Below are 23,370 nucleotides of genomic sequence, written 5' to 3'. Positions count from 1 at the left end.
GACGGATTTCTGCTGCGATACCGTAACGTCAAGTGTTTTTCTGCTTCATCTTCACCTTAAGAGGAAAATTAACCGGTTCTCCCTCGTTTCTCTTTTCTCTGCCGCAGTGACCCACGAGCACTTGAAGGAGCGTGGACTGTTCAGTCTGCCCCCGCCGCCACCGGGCGCCAACCCCACCGAGTACTACCAGCTGATGGCCAGTGCCAGCCAGAGAAGCCCCTACGGCGACCTGCTGATGCAGAGCAGTGCGGCCGCGGCGGCGGCGGCCGCGGCTGCGGCGGCGGCGGCTCATCTACCAGATTACATCAGTCCTGTGGATGGTGAGAAGAAGGCTGTGTTGAATGTTAACACAAAAAAAAAAAAAAAAGATACCATGCTGACACTGGTCGCTTATTGGTCCGCACTGAGCTAACGCCGTTACGAACAGCATGACCAGACCACAATCGCAGCGAAAACGTAATGTGAATAAGGTTTTTGTTGAACCTCGACTCAAGAGGATTAGCTACTGTCCAATTTTCTTCTCTTACTTGGGGGTCAGACTACAGCATCTCTGCCCAGTAATGGACCAACTGCGGACTGTCGGGAACAAAAATAAGTGCAGGGCTTGATGATTACTCATTTTATTCAATGCAGAAGACAGCCGACACAACATTAAGACCAGGCTGGCAAAAATGTGCGTGTCAGTTTGATATCCATAATAGAAGAAGTTTATGCATCCATATCTTTATTTGTCCACTATGAGAATTGATCAAATCTGAATCCTTTAAAATCTGTTCAAATCCTCATCTGATCGACTTATTTTCCAACATTGTACTCCCAGTTAAATGCGGAATATTTAGGTTTAATGCGAAGATTCAGACTCCTGAAATCGACATACAACTAACTGTCAACAAGACGTTTTCACTAGAGAAGACTCAGCAGTCTGCTGTTCTTACGGAAGACGGAGGTTGCGCACACACAGAGTCAACTACACATGAGTCTTATTTGCGTTGTTGGCACGTCACTTGTTGCGTCTTATAAACCTCAAACCGGATCGAAAAGAGAAGCTGTAAAAGTTCATGGATCTACCGACATGATGGGGCCAGAAACAAAACCATCGAACTACCATCCGAGTCAAACTAAAGACAAAGTCTTTAATCCTGGTCAAGAGTAGGAGACAAATTTAACAGCCATCCTGCCCTTTGTTCTCAGCACCAGACATGTTGATGCCATCCTCTTATTCTTCCTCTGGAGGCTTTTTCATGGAAGCGTTTTCCCACATCAAAGCCGGTGATTTTTTTTTTTTTTTTTTTTTTTTTTTTTTTTTTTTTTTTTTTTTTTTTAGACTTACACGCATGGGGGCTGCGGCGAGTTGAGGGTGCATAAACACTAGAAGCCCCAAGGCCAGGAGCTTGTAAAAACACATGTTACCTTGGAGTCTCTCATTTTGATGGTGTTTCAGGTGGGTTGGTGCTGTTGTTATGAGTAACATCCTACAAAACAGATCCTGGGTGACCGTAAAAGGGGCGGCGTGGAGGGGAATTTGGGGCTTTTTGAGTGCCGTGAGCATTACTCCGATACCTTCATGCATGCACGGTCCGCCTAATGGCAGTCAGGTTACCAACAGAAATGTATCTTGTCAGGCGAATGGGCGGGTAAATGCTCACAAAAACCAGCCGGTTCTCTCGTGCCAACTACAACCTCTTATCAAAATGAGGCACCAGAATAGATTTCGGCAGCAAAACGGCATTCCAGTGACGTTCAGCACTTATGAATGGAAATGGAAATCACTCGGAGAGGAAAACCGTCCATCAAAGTCAACCTTTCCGACGCCCCGGTTGGCGCTAACGCCGGAATTATGCTCGCTGTTGAAGCATGCGTTGGCATTTACAAATCGTTTGCGTCGTGAACGTCATTGCTCAGATACTTGACTGTGCTCCGCGTGCTACCGGAGGACTCCACCAGAGGGCGCAGCAGAGAAACAATAATACTAACAGAACATCCTAATTTGCCTGATGGAAAAAAATATACATGGCGACAATCTGGTAGCGACCCTACTTTGCTGATTCCTTGATCACCCGGGAACAAAACACGACGTCGGCACCGTTCACACTCCGCGCGCTTTTTTTTTTTTTTTTTTTTTTTTTAGCATTTACCGCTGTCCACGGACGCAACGGTCTCGGACTTGTTTCCATTTAGTTTTGCAGGTCCGTGATCCTGTCACGTCTCCGTACCGCCCCTACACTGCCCTTACCGGATATTGCATCTTGCGTATGCGTAAATTTCCGAAGGACGTGCGCAACCGGCGCTCCAAACAGAACAGAACACGCAAGTTAAAGCAAGTTTATCTCCGGCCTGAAGCACGCTTTCGCTCCAGGGCTCTTTCCTTCATCCCGTCCAATCACCCACCTAGGACAACAACAAAAAAAAACGACCCGACTCCTTTTAACGGCTGCACTGCCACGCTCTCCGAAGACGCTAATGCAGCCATCCTCATGCACAGGTAAGGAAAACACAACAGAGGGGGGGGGGGGGGGGGGGGGGAGGTGAATCAGATACGGGATTGCTTGGCCATTAATCTTTTTAAATGACCTCAATCACCTTGTTAAACAGAGCAGCGCTGAAAGTGAAGGGTGAGGAACGGGTAGAGAAACTCTAGACCACCTCTTTTTCTTCCCTCCACCCTTTTCCCCATCAACCTCAGCGACCGCCGCTGTGTTGCCTTGCCCGCACTTGTTTGGGGTGGTTGTTTGCTCACGCAGCCGCAACCAACCCCCCCCCCTCCTCCACACACACACACACACACACACACACACACACACACACACACACACACACACACACTTCGATGCCGCGTCCACACTCGCTGCCACCATCCAAGACAGCTTCTATTTAGTGTTCTCCCGTTCCTGGGAGTGATGTGGTCGGGCTTTGGGTCACGCTGCCAGTCTGGAGGCTCTTCCATCGCGGCCTCCAGACACAGGGACCATATTGACCTAGGCGGCCGGCTAATGGTCGTTGCGGGCAGCCTCGGGCCCGAATCAAAGGCCTCATTTATTGCCGGAGCGAGGGAGGAGGAGTCGGCGGCAGAGGTGGCAAATATGCGCCTCTACACTTGCCGTTAGTTTTGGAAGGCAGCACAGATAAAAAACTCATATTAAAAATCAATTTATGCACTAATATTCAGAAGACCCACCCGCAAGAACTGGGAGCCCTCAGTGAACCCATAGTACGGCTTTCTCAACCACCCCGCCCCTCCTCCCTGTTTTCCCCCCTGGATAAGTGAGGCTCAGGGTCGAACCGTTGAAACACTGAGCGTTGCTGTACGAAGTGCGCTGGTGGAAAAGTTGTGGACACATTCGTCAGTAGAGGATTTCTTTTTGACAGGACTGCAGGTCTTTCTGGTCCACTTAAGAATTTCAGGATTTACTGTTGGGCATACCTCAAGCCAGACACTTAAAGACAGGAATCTTACTAGGATGACAACCTCTAACGATGCTGCCGTGATGTTGTTAGACGTGCCACGGCTACAGACGGCCACAGACTTCTTTTCACGGTAACCCAACCAGCAGAAAGATTGTTTTTATTCCACTGTGCACGGATCCATAAGTGGTGTGCTGGCTTTTTGTCCCACAGACTTGCCTTATGACGGCAATGATGGACAGGTCGTCTAAACAAACCCGGTTACCAGTGACCGTGACGGCCTCGCTGGAACGCTTAGCTGCTTCTGGAAGTTAGTACTGGTGTTTCTCACACATCAATCACTCTCCTTATCTGGCCAGCGTGACAGAGAGAGAAGCAGACCGGGCTAAAATAACAAAAATACATTTAACTCTAAATTTCAACAAGTCATTAAATCTCGTACTGTCTTCTTGTTTTTCTTTCATGAAGTAAAACCGGTCGGTGATTAAGGGTCATTTCAGTGTTCTTTTGTTCTAAAAGAAAAGAAAGTCTTCTTGACTCTCAACGACGTGTTACTGCCTCTTTTAGAAACTTCTGAAAAACGTGGTTTCCTTGTTTTGAAGCTGCTGAAGTTGCTGTTTGGAGACGTGGAGAATTGTGGTTTCAGAAATGGTCACGCAAACAAGTGACAAAAGGAGGTTTTGTGGATTAGGCTGCAGAAGGCTGACTACAAGATGGACCCCAACCAATGGGTGGTTTGTAGTCTATCGAAGGTGATCGCAAAGGACCAACTTCACTGTTCCACTTGAATGAACCAACATTAACCGTAATGTTTTTGTGGGTTAAAGAGTCTTCTGTGCTTCTGAGCATCATGTAAAAGTTGTGGGAAAATGGTGACATACTACATTGAATAAAATGAGTCATTTATTATGCCCAACACTTCTTTTTGTTCCCAACACTCAATATCTGTTGAGTTTGGCCATTACTGGGCAGATATCATGTAATCTGACCCCCATAAAAAATAAAAAAGGTGGATTGTAATTAATCCTCGAGTTGAGATTCAACCAAGTGGCAACCTGCAGTGATGTCACCTATTGGTTGAAGTTTATTTTATAATTAATGACGGATTATTTTCAGATGGACCGCCAGAAAACTTTGGCTAACATCACCGAGATAACTATTTGTTGACTTCAAATTACATGAGAAAAGTTGAACGGGAGTCTACGGAGGCCTTTTGTAGCTGACCTCTAGTGGCACTCGGTGGTATTGCAGCTTAAGGGCGCTTCTGCATCGGCCTCATTTTTAAAACCCGGAAGCTACGAACACTTTTATAAACAGTCCGTGGGTTAAAAAAAAAAATACCTTATTTACGCAGATCATGTTCATTGATTTAAGCTTATTGAAAAGTTGCTGCGCTGTCATTAGCATTCTCACAACAACAAGTCTTTCCTCCTGCATGAAGCAGAGCAGAAGATAAACAACGCCCCCGAAAAAACCCACCGACCCCGTTCTACCGCGGGCTGGTCTCCGTCTCCAAAGCCCAGAAAAAAAAAAAAAAAAAAAAAAAAAAAAAAGATTTCCAACATCGGTGAACAGACATGAAAGTCTGATCAGCATTAGCACTGTAACACCACCATAAAGTCACATTATGGTGTTTCACATTGGGAGGCATTCAGAGGACTCTCTGCATATGAATGGGCAGGTATGTGAGGGCTGGGTGGGCAGAGAAATATCAGAGCGGGCTGGCGGGAAAACGGAGCTCCCACGACAAAAGCGGCGGCCAAAGTAAATGTCTGCCATCCTGAGGAAATAGAGATTTCAGTGTTGATGCAGCGGAGGGAGCGAGGGAGATAGATTTGTGTACTGATGTGGTGGTGAGGAGAGAGAGGTGGGGGGGGGAGGCGGGGGGGGAGGGTGGGGGGTGGACTCAGACTGCATACACAAACACTTAACTATATGTTGGTTCATGAGCACGTGGGTGGAAGTGTGTGCATAAACACGCTGGCAAACACAACGGCGGCTTTGGGTCGGACACTAGGGGCTCATAGAGGATTCGGCGGCGACACCCCCCCTCCCCCTCCGCCTCCCTCCCTCACCCCCCCCCCCCCCCCCCTCGCTAATAAAATTCACAGTGTTAGCATTAGTGAGATTTAGCAGGGAAAATAAACATGCTCCCACTGTGGCTGCCCCCCCCCCCCCCTCCGAGGGTGGATGGAGATGTGGAGGCCTTGGGGCCCCGCTGGCATCGACTCAACTCTGGTGTGATGTTCGCGGTGACAGCAGCTCGTGCTTCAACCTAATCAAAGACTCGGTGGTCAAACTGAAGATTTTTGTCAGGAAAAGTTTTAGAAAAGTGCTTTGGTTTGCTTCATGTTTGCCTTCTTATGTGCATATAGACTATGCACGTTTGATAAAGGTGCTTCTAACGCCTGCGAAGAGGCGTCACCTTAAAAGTTGAAGTCCGGGTCAAAGGAGGAAAAACTAATCACGCAGAGAAAATCCTCAAGCCGCAAAATAAAACACCATAAAACACAGTCAAACCTTCCTTATCCTCTCGGCCCGGCCTTGGTCAGACCACATGCTGATTTTTATTTGTTTTTCTCCTGATAGCAGAGACAGTGTTGTTCACACGTTCGAGGATGGTTTGCATTTCTCCCGACATGTTTGAGGATTTATTGGCACCGAGCGGAGCTCTTGGCGCTGGTTCGGTATCCAACTCAGACTCCACGACTGCTCATCGTTCCTGCTGTTGGCGGATCGACAGCCTCTTATCAGCTCCGCCGTCTCCACGGAGCTACGAGGTGACCGCCGGATTCTCAGACATGTGGAGACTGGAAGCGCTTTCACTCGTAAAAAAACAACGAATACGAATCTGAAGCTGCACGTTTCAGATGGTATTTTGCTGAAAGGTCTTTTGAAAGATAATTATCAATAAGTAATAGATCAAAGCCCCAATTTTAGAATCACTTTTATGTGAGTAAAAGTTAAACATCACTTTGTTGCAGAGCCTTGTAGTCACCCTCCATGAGATCAGGCCACGACAACACTGAGTGCTACTAGCGTTAGCGCAAACCTCCACAAACCCAGTTCAGCTTCAAATAGTTACACACACACACACAGTCTTTTTTTAATATTTTTTTCTTTACTGTATCAATGTGCACTGGCGCGCCTGTAATTATGCCTCTCTATATAAATCCAGATACCACAATTACAACCAGCCCCGTGATTCGGCCCCACAGAGCAAAAGAAAAAAGCGCGCGCGCACGCGCACACACACACACACACACACACACACACACACACACCGCTGCATTACCACACACTGCTGTGTCGCTGCGCACGGCACTGCACAACATCTGTTTTCTCACTCCCTGCCGGAACCTGCTCGCCCTTTCAATTATAACCACCACCTATAAAACACTCCTTTTACCAAGTGGTGAGAGTCGTGTGTGTGTGTGTGTGTGTGTGTGTGTGTGTGTGTGTGTGTGTGTGTGTGCGCGTGCGTGTGAAATCTGTTCCCTGGTAAAATTAGGTTAGATCAAGGACATCATTTGGAACAACACGGAGCTAAACAAACCTTCGAGGAGCGAAACACTGGAAGAACTTTGTTGCTAGAGGCATCGCGAATTCTTTGGAGCTGAGCTAGATGTATAGACGGAGGGTGTGTGTGTGTGTGTGTGTGTGTGTGTGTGGAGGGGGGGGGGGGGGGGGGTGAAGGGCGGTGTTGGTGGCACCGTGCCCAGAGGGGGGTGAGTCAGGCGCCTGCCTACCAGGCCACCAGGTTGTGAGGCCTGCTTCCTGCTTTATAAAAGGGGGAATATTAATACACTTATCTCCTATTAAATCTGTTGGCAACGCTGCGAGTATCGCCACGCTGTAAAGAAATAATAAAATCCCAGCACAGCATAAGTTATCCGAATAAACTCCTCACTCATGACCTCGTTATGTGTTGTGCTTTTCTTCCTCCTCCTGCCTTCACTCCGTTCCCACCCCTCTACGCTGATGACACATTTATTTATTAGCCCTAAAGAGATGCATTCCTCGGGACTGTTTGTTGTTTTTGCCAAGTCTTTAATACACATCTCTATCATCTCTCCTTTTTATTTCAGCTCCCCCTCTCCTCCCCCATCCCTCCCCCCCAAACTACCGTTGTCTGCCGTCTGAAGTTCCCAGGGGCCTTTTTTTTTTTTTTTTTTTTTAAACTGAGCGCATATGCCTCCGCTTTTACGACTCGCCACCTCCAAACCATAATAGCTTTGGAAGTTAAGAGGCCGGGCTTTATGGCTGCAGGTCTGGCGCGGTGATTACGGCGGTGCCTGGATTCGTTTTGGCTTGAAGGGGTTTTGTGAGCAGAACAGAATGAAGGTGGGGGAGGTGGGGGGGGGGGGCATTGCCAACATATTGACAGCGGTGAAAGTTGACAAGCAGCAAAAAAAAACACAAAAAAAAAAGCGTGTGTGTGCTTAGGTGAGTTGTGATGGGCCTATTACGAGTTTCCTGCCTCCCGCGCCTCTGAAGATGTCTGCTGTAAGTCCTAATTAAACTACACATGCAGCAGCACCACTGGGAACCAGCACCTGTTGGTCCCAGTCAGCGATTCGTCCCCGTCTCTGTGGGAGTGCCAACGAGATGCCTCCGAAATTTATCAGGAAAAGAAAAGAATCGCACGTGAATGACGGGCCCATCGGTGGAAAAATAAACACCCTTCTCTTCGAGTTCATGGGAAAGTAGTGGACCCCGTTGTTTTCTTCTGCTCGTTTTTTTTTTTTTTTTTTAATTTTTTTCCACAACCAGAAGAAAATAGTACACGTAGCAGGTCTAGCGGGAGGCCATGAACCCTACCTTTGAGCCAGCCTTGTTCTATTTTTTTTTTTTTTTTTTTTTTAATGGTATTCTGAAATCAATTTGTTTAAATTGCCTCCATTTAACTTGCCCGAGTACAGCGGCCTGAAAGAGATTACTATCGCGGTAATTACTGAGAATGATTGGGGCCGATTCATTATGCATAAGAGGATGCAAATGTTAAATAGGGGACCGTGTGTGTGTGTGTGTGTGTGTGTGTGTGTGTGTGTGTGTGTGTGTGTGTGTGTGTGTGTGTGTGTGTGAGAGAGAGAGAGAGAGAGAGTGAGATCCAGGAGATAGAGCGGAGCGTAGCATTGCCGTGACCTCCGCTCGAATGCTCGGGGACCGAATGTTTCATCTTACGCGGATGGCCGCCGGTTCCCATTGAGGCCGGGTGGAGTTCCAATCAAAGGGGTTTAACACATCTGAACAGAAGTTGGACCGCGTCATCGGACACGTGCGCAAATGACATTGCGCGTCTCAAGACGTCCCGACGATCCTGACGCCGCTCGTGTCTCTTCTCGTCCCGTGTCCAGTGTCGCGTTTCTCCAGCCCGAGGCTGACGCCGCGGCTCAACAGGAAGAGGGCGCTGTCCATCTCGCCGCTGTCGGACGCCAGCATCGACTTGCAGACCATGATCCGCACCTCGCCCAACTCCCTGGTGGCCTACATCAACAACTCCCGCTCCAGCTCGGCCGCCAGCAGCTCCTACGGGCACCTCTCGGTCGGAGGAATCAGGTATGTCGACGGCACCGCAGACACGCGCGCGCACACACACACACACACACACACACACACTAGTTGAAATGAAACCTCTCTTGTTTTGATTTTATAGATTAAAAAACAAAAGATGTCTAGACGTCGTGATTCAAAAATCCATCTTTTCCTGGCATCTGTAGATTCAGTTCTACTACAGACGATAATCAGCCCAACTTCAACATCTTGATATAGATTAAAAAAAAATTTAAAAAAAATTTTACGGGATGGACACATCATCCAGATCAGGAACGCAGAATTTATCTTCCATTGACGACCATTAAAAACAAGCAATTAAGTTACTAAGTCGGTTTTTGGCACTTTGGTTTAAAGATCCAGCCCCTGGTCAATCAGCTGTTTCCAAAGTTTCCCCACTTCCCTTTTTGTCTAAAATGCCAACGGTTCAGCAGCATAACTGTCAGCAGTGTGCAAGAAATCACACAAGAATAGACGGCGCGTGGTTTACCGGCCTTTTCTTATTTCTTCGAGCCATCGAGCATCATTAACAACTCTTAAAATCACACAAACGATGTCGCACTGGTGCGCGGTGAGAGATTAAAAAAAAAAAAAATGACCCAATGAGATGTCGTATTTGGTCTTTTTGTGGGATTTGAAAGGAAGAAGAAAACCACTCAGTAGATAGAAATAAAAACGACTCTCTTACCCTGCTCGACTGCAGGTAACACCCAGCGCCGCTAGCATCCCACTGGTTCTAGTTTGGGTTTTAATCCTTTACCCGTCGTCTGTCACCCAGCCCCACCTTCAGCTTCCCCCATCCCATCAACCCGGTGGCCTACCAGCAGCTGCTGTCCCAGCAGAGGGGTCTCAACGCCTTCGGCCACACGCCTCCTCTCATCCAGCCGTCGCCCTCCTCCTTCGCTGCCCGCCAACACCCGCTCACCGCGTCACCCATGTCCACCCACAACAGCTCCAACGCCGAAGTAAACCAGGTAGGAACGGGAGCGATTCCTTTTTCTCCTGAATGTTACACTTGTATATTGATGATAGTTTCAGTGGACGTGTGGGATCGATGGGAGGTTTTCTCAAATAACTGCAAAACCGATTTCACGTCATGGAGCTGAAGGTTTCCGGTCAACGTGAACAAGTTCGATCAATGAAAGACGAGAAGAACTGGTGTTAAATAGGCGAATTTTAGCAGCGGCATGACGGTATTAAGGCGACCATCGCTCTGAATTCGGGTAGTTTGTCGTATAATAGCCTTCAGATTCCTGATTCTGTCAGACATCATGTTCATGTTGCTCAGTTTGTGTTTGGCAGGAAGTTATTTTGGTTGCAAGGAGTAGGATTACAAATGTAAATATACAGATTTAGAAGTTGTAATTTGAATAAAACAACTGGTGCAGTTTTGTCAAACTAAATTAAGTAAAACTAAGTTTTTTTTTTATTTTTTATTTTCTTTCACAAATTGTTTTTTGGGGGGGGACCCTGGTAAAGAAAGATACAATTATTCAACAATTATCATTAAATAATGCAGTGAAATTGTTCGTTGGCCAACAGAGGAAGCAGCTTCAATAAGATGAATAAAAGATTGGAGATATGGGTCGAGTCTTGCAGGGCTGGGTTCAGTTTCGCAGAGAAAACAAGGAAACGCATCATTGAAAACTAAAATTTTTTACTTAATCTATTAATGATTGATTTTAGGGCAACAACAAAAACTCAAAGGCCCAAACTGGAGCTGAAATACATTTACTGAATTGTGTTGGTCTGTACACACACTCGCAGATCAAATACATCTTACAAATTCGCATAACATGAACAGTCGTGCACCAGTTCAGAGTAAAAACAGGAAATAAAGAAGAACGATAGTCGCACACGCAAATCAACTTTTTTTTTTTTATATATAAAAAAATATGACAATTGAAATATTTGAAAATCACGTCCGATAAAGTCGTGAAAAATTGACGGTCGCTTTGTCCAACAATTGGTTCTAAAAACAAGACGGTGAACTAACTAATACTCACATCGGAGGAGCTGGAACTTGCAAGTTAAATATGTTTTGCTGTCGCCCGAATGTTGTCGTGAAGTTTATTTTGTAAATTAAGTCTCTGGTGATGAATATGCAGGACCTTCCCCTCCTCCACCCCCCCCGTTCAATCTGTCTTTACTTCCTACTGTCTCCTTTATCAGCCGGCCAGACAAACTGCAGCCGCTCGTCATGTAAACTTCCGTCTCCGTGAATCACTCCACCTCACACTACTATCAGCTCCGCTTCAGCACACACCCACAGTATCATAGCACCTTTCTGCATGCGCCCCCAGCACGCGCGAACACACACACACACACACACACACATACACATTTGCAAACACACATTTAGCTTCATTACAACAGTGATCAGAACCATATTTCCCGTTTGGTTTCCAGCCAACTGAATGAATCATCGAGGGCCCCCAGAAAAAACGCTGAGCAGCGTCTGGGTGGGATTAGAAGACCCCCATTCAATGTTGGACCCCCTCCAATGAACCCTCACATGCGCACACACACGCGCGCTTATTTATATCTCCTTTTTACTTTTCGTCTCCATTAGAGCTTTAACAGGCCTTCTGAGTCTTTGTCTTTCTGTCGTGTTCAGAATCAGTTGGCAGATCAAAGCCCACACACACACACACGCACACACACACACACACACACACACGCGCGCGCGCAAACTCCCCCAAGCGGGGACCCTGCCTACTCCCCGATGTGTAGCGAGGGTAATAACTCCTCTTCTTTCATATTTCCTTGCGGCTTTTGGCGATCATAAAGCAGTCTAAACTGTTTAGTCTCGGCGGCGGGTCCCAGTCTGAATGATGGGCCGCGGTGCCTGAAGCAACCAGGACTCTTCACGTCTTCGCACCGGACCATCGAGCACGCGCGCACGCACACACACACACACACACACACACACACACACACACACACGCACGCACACACAAAAGAAAAAAGTGCACGGTAACTTTGCGAGTTGATTATCTGCCGCCGCTCCCTGCGGTGTGGAAAGCAGCACTGCCGACCGTGAGGAATCTGGTGGTTTTAATAAACTGAGCGAACGGTTAAATTAATAGGTGAGCGAGCGGGGAGGACTAACGGACGCACGGACGGATGAATGGTTGGGTTGTTAGGAGTAATGGAGTGATTGGCTGATAAATCATGAACGCTTGAGGTTGGGTGGACGGTAAAGAACCATATTGTTTTTAATGCTTTTCTGAAAAGGGCCTTCAGTAAAAATCATTTCTACGACAGTAAAAACACGCGTCTCTTAAACGCCGCCTCTTCTCATTGTTACGTCTTTCAGAACGCCAGCGGAGACCCAGCGGTGAGCAGCACAGTCAACCCACTGACCACCAAGAGGTCAAAGGTGAAGACTGAAGTCGAGGGACCACTGCCCATTTCTCCGTCCTCTCAGGTGAGAGAGAAATACCGGACCATCTGGCGTTTTTCTGACCAAACACTTCTGAGAGGAACTTAAGCACCAGAACTAAAAGGTTCTGAGGAGTTTTACAGTTGGCATTCACACCGCCAATAAGCTCTGAAACGGCACAGCAGCACAGCGACGAAATTAAGTTTTCAGTTTTTCTGATCCAGTTCAAATTCATGTTCACGTTTTACCTGTACCGAAGATCCAAAGTGCCAATAAAAACAAACAGACCGGTCAAATTTGTCATAATTTCATATAAGATGTATTAATCGGTTCGCGAAAATCAATATGAAGCCTCGGCATGATCCGCTACCATTTGCGCCGTCAGCTACCGTATTACGCGTCACTGCAAACTCAACGCTTCCTGTATTATTTCAAATTAAAAGCCCGATGGTGTTTTATTAGAAAGAACCCCCCCCCCCCTCCCTTTTATTGTACGCTTTCCTCATCGCAGTTCTTAGTGTAACAGGGAAAGTACCTAATTAGGGGTAGGAGCTAAAAAAAAAAAAAGTACCACAAAACTGAGTTAAAGGAACTTGAAAAGGTTCTAAGTCCAAAAAAAGGCCACCTGACAAGCTACCTTATCTTAAAAACGTCGTTCTGGATCTAAAACGACCTTCAAAAATCCCTTTTAAACAACTCCATACATGTTGTAACTTAACTATCTCTATCAGCTGCAGCTCCTTACAGTGGGACATTATCCCCGTCCTTAACTGCAGCTGCCTAATTTGGCTCCGATTGATTATAGTTGGTGAATAACAATGCAGCTTTAATCTCGCGACGAGAGTCGCTGTCGCGCCATGAGATCGAGCGACGACTCTTACTCGCGGCCGCGATTGGGGAGCAGATAAGATAAGAGAGATGCAAAATAGTACACGACGCTTCTTATTGACCGCAGATGTTGGTGCTTTAATGGCTGCACACGTCTTAGTTGGAAGCCCTTTTTTTTCTTTCTTTCTCTCTCTCTCTCTCCAGGACCACGGCGGCGGGATCTTGGACCTGAGCGAAGACCTGGATAAAGACGAGTGCAAGCAGGAGCCCGAGGCCGTATACGAGACCAACTGCCACTGGGAGGGCTGCTCGAAGGAGTACGACACCCAGGACCAACTCGTCCACGTAAGTGCGATGTTTTAAAAAAACAAAAAAAAAAACAACGATGCCATCAGAACTGCTCCATCAAACGACTCGTCTGCGACTCATTAAGGTTCACGCTAGACCGAGTCCGGTCCGAAGAGCCGCGCGGTGACTGATCCCTTCCTGTCGGTTGACACGCGCAACCGTTAATGAGCCTGCCGCCTCTCGCCAAATTCAAACACCAAAGCCCCGCAGCTGTGAACCACTCTCCCCAACACACACACACACACACACACACACACACACACACACACACACACACACACGGCCTTCACCCCTGTGACCTCTGACCCCCCTAACCTCTCACTCCCAGCAACACCCGCAACCCCTGAAGCCCCGAGGGCCGGCTATAAATCCATCGTCAAGCCAGCAACTCTGGAGTTGTAGAACCTCGCGCTCCCCCCTCCTCCCCCTCCTCTTCTTCTTCTTCTTCTTCTTCTTGATTTCCACTTTCTGACCGTCTGTCAGTCGCCTCTGAGGTGTGGTGTGTCAGGTTCAAAGACCCAGAGACCGACGGGCGGAGGCGGAGGGGTCGCTGTGGGCAGCTACGAGTCAGCACCCGAGTTACCTTTAAGGAACTTTTGCCCCCAGTTTCGGCTCCCCGGCCGCGGACCCTGCGAGAGCTTGCCAGCATCACCGAGTGTACTAAGAGAGGATTCGTGGTTTGCTCTTGAGTGTGGAAGGACAATGTGAAGCAAAACACAGTCCTCACAGAAGATTTGATCAAATACAATCTGAAATCCAAAGATGTAATGACCATTTTTTTTTTCCCTTCAACAACTCCCTTGAGCTCAAGATTCTCACAACATAACCGAGAAAAACGCACACGCCTGCGGGTTTTTCTTTTCTGGTTTCTGCTCGACTGGAACTAATCCCGCTTCAAGAGCCCACCAAAGTGATGGATTCACAGCGCCGCCTAACCTGAAAATAGACACCTCTGCTCGGGCCACACACTTGTTTCCAGCCCTCCTCCTTCACCTTAAAATAGATCTCAGCAGAATCGCCGACCACAGAGCTTTTTTTTTTTTTTTTTTTTTTTTTTTTCGCCTGGCGAAGTGAGCGGCCACATAAGTGGAGCATTGTGGGCTTGGATGTCCTCAGGAAATGAAGTGGTTCCTCTGGGTGTGTGGATTATTTGCGTGCGGTGCGCGGGATGAGTTTCTTTTTCTTTTCTTTTTTTAAGTGTGTCTGTTCAGAAACATCGAGTGTTTCTGCCAATCGAAGGAGTTTGAGTTTAATAAAAAAAAAACGTGTTGCGTCTGAGGACGTAGTTAAAGAAGCTCTTGGAGGTACTCGGGGTAATATGCCATTCCCTCGCATGTCTACACAATGTAGCAGGAGCAACCGACCGCCTCCTTGCCGAGCAGAGCAAATGAATTCTTTTAACAATCCTTTTAACATGCCGACTTCCTACGAGCTAGAAGCTAGAAGACAAGCAGGGATTGCACTAAGATGTATAATTTCACAGAGTAGATGGATCTTTTTCAAGAGGATTTCCTCAAGAGAAATAAAACTTCTCTCATGTTTTTTTTCTGGGTTTTTTTTCATCATTTCTTTTCATATCTCGCATAATTCAAGCCGAGCGCGGTCTAATTTTTGTCTCGAGCACGAGGCGTGGCGATGCAAAATTTAAGCGCAAGTTTAGGGCATCACACGGGAAACTTTGCGAGTCCCAAACCGACTTCCTGATGCATCAAAAAGTGAGGAAAACGGCAGATCTAAAAGTGGTCACAAAATCCTCTTTTTTCTTTTACGAGGATCCGAGGGAAGTTCCTCTTCCCAGAGAAATGTTAACGCCGACAGAACCCCGGCTGAACAAACACAACAGAGTGCTTTTCTAGGTTTTTGTCCGCTATTGACAGACGCATAACGACTGTCAGCTGCAACGGATGGCTTTAATGGACGGACACATGAAAAACAAAAAGAGGAGAATTTGCTGACTCGTCTTTAGTAACACACACACACTCGCACACACACTTGGCATCTAGTTTTTACACATTTATGGCCCGTATGTTCAGATAACTTGGTGACGATTGACCGGAGTCGATTTGCCTCCTCAGCACATCAACAACGACCACATCCACGGCGAGAAGAAGGAGTTCGTGTGTCGCTGGGAGGAGTGCTCGCGGGAGCAGAAGCCCTTCAAGGCCCAGTACATGCTGGTGGTCCACATGAGGCGCCACACCGGGGAGAAGCCCCATAAATGCACAGTAAGAACTTCATATTGTTATTGGATTTTTTTTTTTTTCAAGGTTTTTTTTTTTTTTTTGTGGAGGTGCCGGGCTGGTTATCGGACTGCATTTCCCACAATGCAACAAAAGCACCATCTCATCACCAAATTTCACAGTTCCTGCAGACATTAAACAACTGTTTGATATAAATTGATCCCGAGGTGTAAAAATCTGCTGCTCGTCCGACGTTACGCATCGACATTAGCACGTCAAGAGTCTCAACCTTACGGCCCTCCTCTTGGCCTGTGAAAAAAAAAACTCTCACCAAAAAAAAAAAGTTCATGAGATTTTCTTTGTGGTTATCACCAGTGATGATTTCCATGTTGATAAATCACACGGGTTTTCATTGAAGCCTTCAATTTGCTGTGTGAAGATCAAATCGAGAGGCCTGCTTGCTCGGCTTCAAAGCTCTCTCTCTCTCACAGGCTCTTGTGAATGCATTAAAACAGATGACTTGTGAAGGAGAGAGTTAAGAAAGCTGATTGACAGCGTGGGCGTGTAATTAAAAACTGCAGACAAGCAGGGGGCCGCGGGTCCTTATTAAGGCCGAGCCGTACATTCTTTGCACAAATCCCACATGCATCTTCTCACAACACGCTAACTCTGCTTTTTAGTCTTGTCTTTTAACTGAGGATCTTTTGACTTTTTTTTTTTTAAATTCCATATCTGTGCTACTCTTATTTGATTCTCTTTTAATTTCAGAACCAATTATGCTCACAATGACTGCTCAGTAGGAATACCAAATTATAGCTTGTACAGTACAAGTGAACACAAAGGCTAAACACAGACTTCTCTTTGTCTCGACAAAGCACGCCAGACAAAGAGCTCCACCACACCTCACACTTAGTTTAGATATTTCGCATAACGGCCCTTTTCACCAAAGTGTAGCCGGGCTTTGCTTTTGTGTGGCACACCACAGTAGGTGGGCAAGAGTCCAAGAGTAGATTACATTTAAAAACTGAAACACAGAGAGCTTTTTTTTTTTCTGCCGCTGTTATCCGGCTCTTTTCTCTGCCCAGCTGCAGACAAAATAACACAGCACTCAGGCAGTCAGTCGGTCTCACCATCTCTCTCTGTCTGTCCGTCCGTCCGTCTCTCTGCAGTTTGAGGGCTGCGCCAAAGCTTACTCTCGCCTGGAGAACCTCAAGACCCACCTCAGGTCCCACACCGGGGAGAAACCCTACGTGTGCGAGCATGAAGGCTGCAACAAGGCCTTCTCTAACGCCTCCGACCGGGCCAAGCACCAGAACCGCACACACTCAAATGAGGTATGTTTCACGCACTGATCCGGCTGGTGGGAGTTTCATGCACCGTCGGTATTTTAAGTTTTACAAGTGTCGCATAATACCACGAAGAAAAAATGTCACGGCACAACATTCGAATCATGACAGATATTTCACCCTCTACATCTGAAGTCAGTCAAAATTCCTCCCTTCCCCAATAAGAAGTCCTAAATCCCTCTTGGCAGAAACCGTATGTGTGTAAAATCCCGGGCTGTACCAAGCGCTACACGGACCCGAGCTCTCTCAGGAAGCACGTGAAGACGGTCCACGGACCCGAAGCCCACGTCACCAAGAAGCAACGCGGCGACGTTCCGCCGAGACAGCCGCCGCCCAAAGGCAACGGGGAGAACGAGGCCAACTCCAAGCACGGGGCGAGGGGCGTGGACGGCAAGGTCGAGGCCAACAGCACCTCTAGAGGAGCGGAGGACTGCCTGCAGGTCAAATCCATCAAGACGGAGAACTCCATGGTGAGTCCTGGCCGCAGAAAACTGCCGTCACGGCTTCGTATGTTGTTAAGGAACCGACGAAGTGGTGCACATGCAATTTCTTACTGTTTTCCACTTTACTAACATTTCCCTGAGTTTATGCTGGCAGTGATGCCCGCGTCCTGTTTAACACTCTCTCTGGTTGTTGCTTGAACTTCTCTCTTTGCTTTAAAACCCTCCTCACGGACAGACTTCACTGAGGTGAGCGCGCAAACTGTCCCGCTGTGTGTGCAAATGTGCAAAAAATAATACGTCGCCGCATTCGAGCATGATGGAAATGTATCGTGAATGCATGATTATCTATTTTTTCTCGTATCTTAAAAAAACGCCATGAAACTGGATTTCTCCGTCCACGAGATCAGTAACAGTAGCCTCAACTGTCAACCAGTGGTTAAAGTCACATGAATATTCACCAGCTGGGACTGTTTTAGCATGTGTGCTGAACAAATAGCGCATCAAGCTGTGATCAAAAGTTCAGTTCATTTGGCGCCAATGTGAATTACTGTCACTGCAGGATTGTTGCCCACAGAATTTATCTATTATCCACTAGTTTTCTTGTTGTAAATAAATGAAAAACTTCCATAATTAATGAGATTATGGAACTATAGACCAACATTAGTTCTTACAAAACATCATTACAATCAGAATTTTTTAAATTGTGGTAATTATTTTATATTGAAGAATACTTAATGGAGTTCTCTGAACTTGGCATGAGACTGTGGTTTATATTTCTTTTCTCATTTATATTCATTTCTAATTTAAAATCTTACATATTTTTTTCATTGTTTTTGTTTTCCCTCACGTCGTATAATCAAATAGTAAATTGATGTAATTGTTAAGTTTGGCAAAATATTGGAAAATTGAATTGTATACCGCTTTAATTCATAATAAATCTCTTATAGTTTTGTTTCATTGAACTTACATGGAACTCCTTCCCGCTGTCGTTCCTCCTCCAGACGTATCAGTCCAGTCCTGGCGGCCTCTCGTCATGTAGCAGTGAGCCGTCGCCTCTCGGCAGCGCCAACAACAACGACAGTGGGGTAGAGATGGCCATGCACAGCGGGGGCAGCTTCGGGGACCTCAGCGCGCAGGAGGAGTGCCCCATGGTTGACTCCACGGTTCCCGGTGGGGGGCAGCAGGCTGTGGTGGGGCTTCAGCTGAGGAAAGCCGTGGGTCACGGTGGCGCCGTCACCATCAAGCTGGAAAACATCAAGAAGGAAAGGCTGAAGACATTGAGGGACTCCTGCCCCTGGGGCAACGCTGCACCACAGCCACCGCAGGGCCAACGCACCAGCATGAAGCTGCCTCCCATACCTGCAGTCGGTAAGCACAAAACGTTGACAAAAGCTTCTTTGCAGCCCAGAGACATATTTGGAAACGCTCATTTCTAAATGTGACATTATTTGGTGACATTATGTTCCCTCTACCCTTCCTTTCTGCCAGGTTCCCTGCTGGAGAGCTCCAATGTGATTAGTAACTTCAGCAGTTCATACCCCGGCCAACGCATAGGCGACCTGTCTTCATGTGAAGTAACACTGCTGAACCAGCTGAACGAGCGCCGAGACAGCACCACCAGCACCATGAGCTCAGCCTACACCATGAGTCGGCGCTCCTCCGGTATTTCACCCTGCTATTCCAGCCGTCGCTCCAGCGAGGCATCCCAGTTTGGCGGCAATCGCCACAACAATATCAGCTCGGCTGACTCCTACGACCCAATCTCCACGGATCTGTCTCGCCGCTCCAGCGAGGCCAGCCATTGTGGTGGTGGTGTCAGTGGAGGAGGAGGAGGCCTTCCGAGTCTTCTCAGTCTTACGCCAGCTCAGCATTACCGTCTCAAGGCAAAGTACGCTGCTGCCATCGGTGGAGCTCCGCCTACTCCCCTCCCCAATATGGACAGGATGAGCCTGAGGACGCGCATGGCATTCTACAATGACTCCCAGGAAGGCTCGTCGCACCTATTCCATCAGCCGTCCTCCGGAAACGTGCCAAGGCGATGCAGCGATATTGGATACGGCTCACAGAGCATGATGCCCCACGAAGTACCCGGCAGTCTTCCGCGCCGTGCCAGTGACCCGGTGCGTCGTCCCGCACTGGACCCTCTGTCCTTTCCAAGGGTCCAGCGCTATAACAGCATGAACAGCATGAACCCGATGAATGCTCCATTTGCTGCGGAGCGCCACCAGACACTGGCTATGCAGGGCTACACTCGTTCTGATGGAAGCCTACAACGCTACCCGTTTGCCCCCAGACCGCCGAGCATTTCTGAGAATGTAGCCATGGAAAACATGGCAGGAGATGGGATGATGGTCGGTGGGGAGCAAACTGGAGAGGATGATATGGTGCTTCCGGATGACGTGGTGCAGTACCTCAGGTCACAGAATTCTGGCACCTCAAGTCACAACTTGGGGCAAGTCGACTATAATCCCAACAATCAGACTCAGGGCTACCAGACGGGCATGGCCCCACCGGCGTCCTTTTATGCGCAGAGGAGGATGGCCATGGTGGATGCCACGATGGCTCAGTCCCGTCAGGACATGCAGTCCTGCCCGATGGGTCCCGGTGGCTCCCAGCAGCCTTTGTCGGCACCATCAGACAACATGAAAAAGAACAACATGCCGGTGCAGTGGAATGAGGTGAGCTCGGGGACGGTGGACACCACAACCAAGCTCTCCAAACAACAGCAGCATCCTCTCAGGGGGAATCTAGCTGTTGTTCAGCAGAGGCACAACTTTGGGTCCTTCCAGGCACAAGTTCAGGGCCTGAGCAGCAACCAGCAGGTCGTGCCTATGAGTCAGAATCTGTCTATGCAGGGGCATGCGAACCACAGCAACCAGAGGCTGATGAACATCTCCCTCCAGCAGCATCAGCAACAGAGGCACTGCAACAATGTGAACTTTAGTGAGCAAATGAGTCCTCAGCAAGGGTTTGGCCAGGAGACAATCCCAAACTCTATATCTGGGAGCACTAGCATGAGGCCTACCCGCAACAGTATTGCAGATCCAGAACTACAAAGTTACAGAGCAAGGACACAGACTGATGGGTATTCTCATGCAAACCAAGTGGATCAGCAGCAAAATTATAACATTCTTCCCCAGCAGCAGCAGCAGCACAACGTCCAGAACGGAGGCAGAGGAATGCTACAACCCCGGCCTCCCGTGGAGCCCAAGTCTATTGCCAGACAACACACGGGGTCCAGCACGACACAACCAAGCCGGATACCCAAACCCTTCGATTTGAGCCCCAGTCATTGTAACGACACCTCTGAGGCAAGCCCAAAGAGGCCCAGCGGGTCGGTCGCCCACAACAGCAACTCAGACAATCAGAACTCTGCTGTGTTCTACACGGGTCAGATTCATGTGTTTGAGCCAACATCTGTCAGCTTCGATGCCCCCATGTCCCCGTGTGCCAGCCAGGCTCCCGCCAGCAACAACATCGCTGCAGCCAGCATGGCCTCACCGGGGGTCAACCAGGTCTCCAGCAGCACGGCAGATTCCTCCACCGGTGGATCGGGGGGCGCGGAGCACGCCCAGATCGACTTTGACACCCTGCTCGATGACGGGGACCACTCCAGCCTGATGTCGGGCACCCTGAGTCCCGGCCTCCTGCAGAGCCTCTCCCAGAGCTCCTCGCGTCTCACCACCCCCCGCAACTCTGTCACCCTTGCGTCCGTACCAGCAGGGATTGGCAACATGGCCATTGGTGACATGAACTCCATGCTCACAGCCTTGGCTGAGGAAAGCAAGTTTCTCAACATGATCAGCTGAGAGCAATCGCAAACACCTCATCATCCATCCATTCTTACCATGTCTTATCAGGAATATACGGACTACACGAGAAAAGCACTGATTGTACAATGCAAAACTGGCTATTTCTTACACTTTTTCCTTCATTGTCCATAGTGATATGCTTATCTTGTAATATTTGCTTCGGATTATAATGTGTTACATTGAAAAGTTAATAGTAAATATAGCTAGGCTTAAGGACCATTTTCAATCATCATGTTTTAAAAAGCCATACGTTTTAGCTACAACATCTATGACAGCCCAGGGTACATAAATGCATAGAAAACAATTGCCGTTCAGTATTTGCTGGTGTAATGGGCCTTTACAAAGTGGTGCACTGATAGCAGTTCACATAGTGCCTTGCTGAGGACATCAAGGTTACCAGGTAATGGTTATGACGTACAGATATCTGATCATATTTTCTCATGACCCTTATGCGTGTAGATTATACTGTATGGTACTTGCTTTAAGTTATGCTATAGGCATTTGGTGTTTAAACTAGGGCTGTCAAAGGTACCTTGAAATGAAACTAGTTGGATTTTTGATTGACTTTTGTCCACATCAATAACATTTTGTTTGCAAAAGATTGTCTCACAAGACTCAGCTACAATTTGTAGTCGCTTTTTATGTGGATAATGTGTCAAAACTTGTATGCACAGGAAAGATGCACTCTTTTGGAACAAGGTTTAAAACGCTATCAGAAAACTCAGAAGGACGACCTATGGAATTTTTTTTTACAGGCAAATTCTCCCAGAAGTAAAACTTAAACTGATCGATGAATTGCCAAACTGGTTCAAGCATTAGTGAACATAATCCGAAACAAACCAAGCACGTAAAGATTTGGATTTTGGAAAAAATTATATTGTAAACACGAACTGTTATTGCAGTTTATGTACGCACTTATTTCAATGATCTTTCAGTGCGGGAAAAAAAGAGAAAATTGCTCTTGAAACAATCTGTTTAGTGCACAACTTGTTTTGCACTTATGAGTTTTAATTACACTCAGATTTTGGAATAAACATTTCTGAAGTTAAACAGAGTATATGGTATACGTTTGTTATGAAATTTCATTTAAAAAAAAAAAAAATTCAATAAAGCTTGGCATTTGACAGCCCTAGTCTTAACACGTGGTTGTACAACATTATGATCCACAGATATTAAGTGCTTTTTGATCATGGTCTGAGCCTTCGGGGATGCACTGTAAAAAAAAAAAATCTGATCTCTTTCTCTTTTGCCCTCTGGATCAGAGACATCAACTCTCCGCGGTCCCATCTCACAAGGGTAAATGATTGAAAAGGACAAGGATATGCCTCTGTGTTCAGTCTATCAAGGCACATGAACCCCTGTGTATCTGATGAGGAGCATTCTCTAAAAGAATATACAAGTACCTCTGTGTGTTCTCAGTAGAGATCCAACCCTAATTAACACATTCATACCCCCCCCTCTCTCTCCTCCTCCGCTGCATCCCATATCTCCCCTGGGTTCTCGATGAACTGCAGAGTCCAGGAAGGGACTCAGACTTTGCTAATGAAAATCCTGTTTCGGACACAAATCGGCCAACTAGGTCTGCAAAAGTCCTCAGTTGTATTATGTTTGCTGAATTTCTAAGTAGCCTTTTCAAATGTTTGTGCGTATGCTACCATCCACTTTTACTATGCTCAGTGTGTGTGTGTGGGGTTTGAGCGAGCGTGTGTGTGTGTGTGTGTGTGTGTGTGTGTGTGTGTGTGTATATAGCTTTTGTACATTTCAAATAAACTATCTCCTCTTTCTTTTTTTCTGTTTAAATCCCTTCGTTGTGTCTTCTTTGATATCACGTGTCTCCCCCCCCATGCTTCCCAGAGGCCACATGAAAGTGAGGCTAGCATGCTTACAAGTGTAATCACGATTGGCATGTTCTCAGACTGCCCTCGGGTACGGAGATAAAGGCAAACACCAGTATTCTCTCTGTAAACTGCTGTGACCGTACTGTGTGCACGAAGCACCAGGTTCATATCAATTAAACTGCACGAGCAGAACAAAGTGCCGACACAATGAACAAATATAAAACAAAACAGGAAA

General features: G+C 47.3%; 1 protein-coding gene across 1 annotated transcript in view; it reads left to right on the top strand.

Moving 5' to 3' along the window:
- Nucleotides 1–23,126, top strand: part of gli2a (GLI family zinc finger 2a) — a 49,611-nt gene extending 26,485 nt beyond the window's left edge. The window contains exons 4-13 of the mRNA XM_069154391.1: nucleotides 108–320; nucleotides 8,760–8,961; nucleotides 9,734–9,929; nucleotides 12,275–12,385; nucleotides 13,373–13,513; nucleotides 15,592–15,741; nucleotides 16,866–17,030; nucleotides 17,231–17,512; nucleotides 18,487–18,853; nucleotides 18,974–23,126. Coding sequence (XP_069010492.1) covers nucleotides 108–320; nucleotides 8,760–8,961; nucleotides 9,734–9,929; nucleotides 12,275–12,385; nucleotides 13,373–13,513; nucleotides 15,592–15,741; nucleotides 16,866–17,030; nucleotides 17,231–17,512; nucleotides 18,487–18,853; nucleotides 18,974–21,294 — 4,148 coding nt within the window. The 3' untranslated portion in view covers nucleotides 21,295–23,126. The remainder of the gene's footprint in view (nucleotides 1–107; nucleotides 321–8,759; nucleotides 8,962–9,733; nucleotides 9,930–12,274; nucleotides 12,386–13,372; nucleotides 13,514–15,591; nucleotides 15,742–16,865; nucleotides 17,031–17,230; nucleotides 17,513–18,486; nucleotides 18,854–18,973) is intronic.
- The last annotated feature ends 244 nt before the right edge of the window (nucleotides 23,127–23,370 follow it).

Source organism: Embiotoca jacksoni, unplaced genomic scaffold (genome assembly GCF_022577435.1).
Source record: "Embiotoca jacksoni isolate LCO1_2020_lvr unplaced genomic scaffold, fEmbJac1.0.p SCAF_2, whole genome shotgun sequence".
NCBI classification, from domain to species: Eukaryota; Metazoa; Chordata; class Actinopteri; family Embiotocidae; genus Embiotoca; species Embiotoca jacksoni.
Note: the sequence above shows the minus strand (reverse complement) of the source record. Positions and strands in the feature narration are given on the sequence as shown.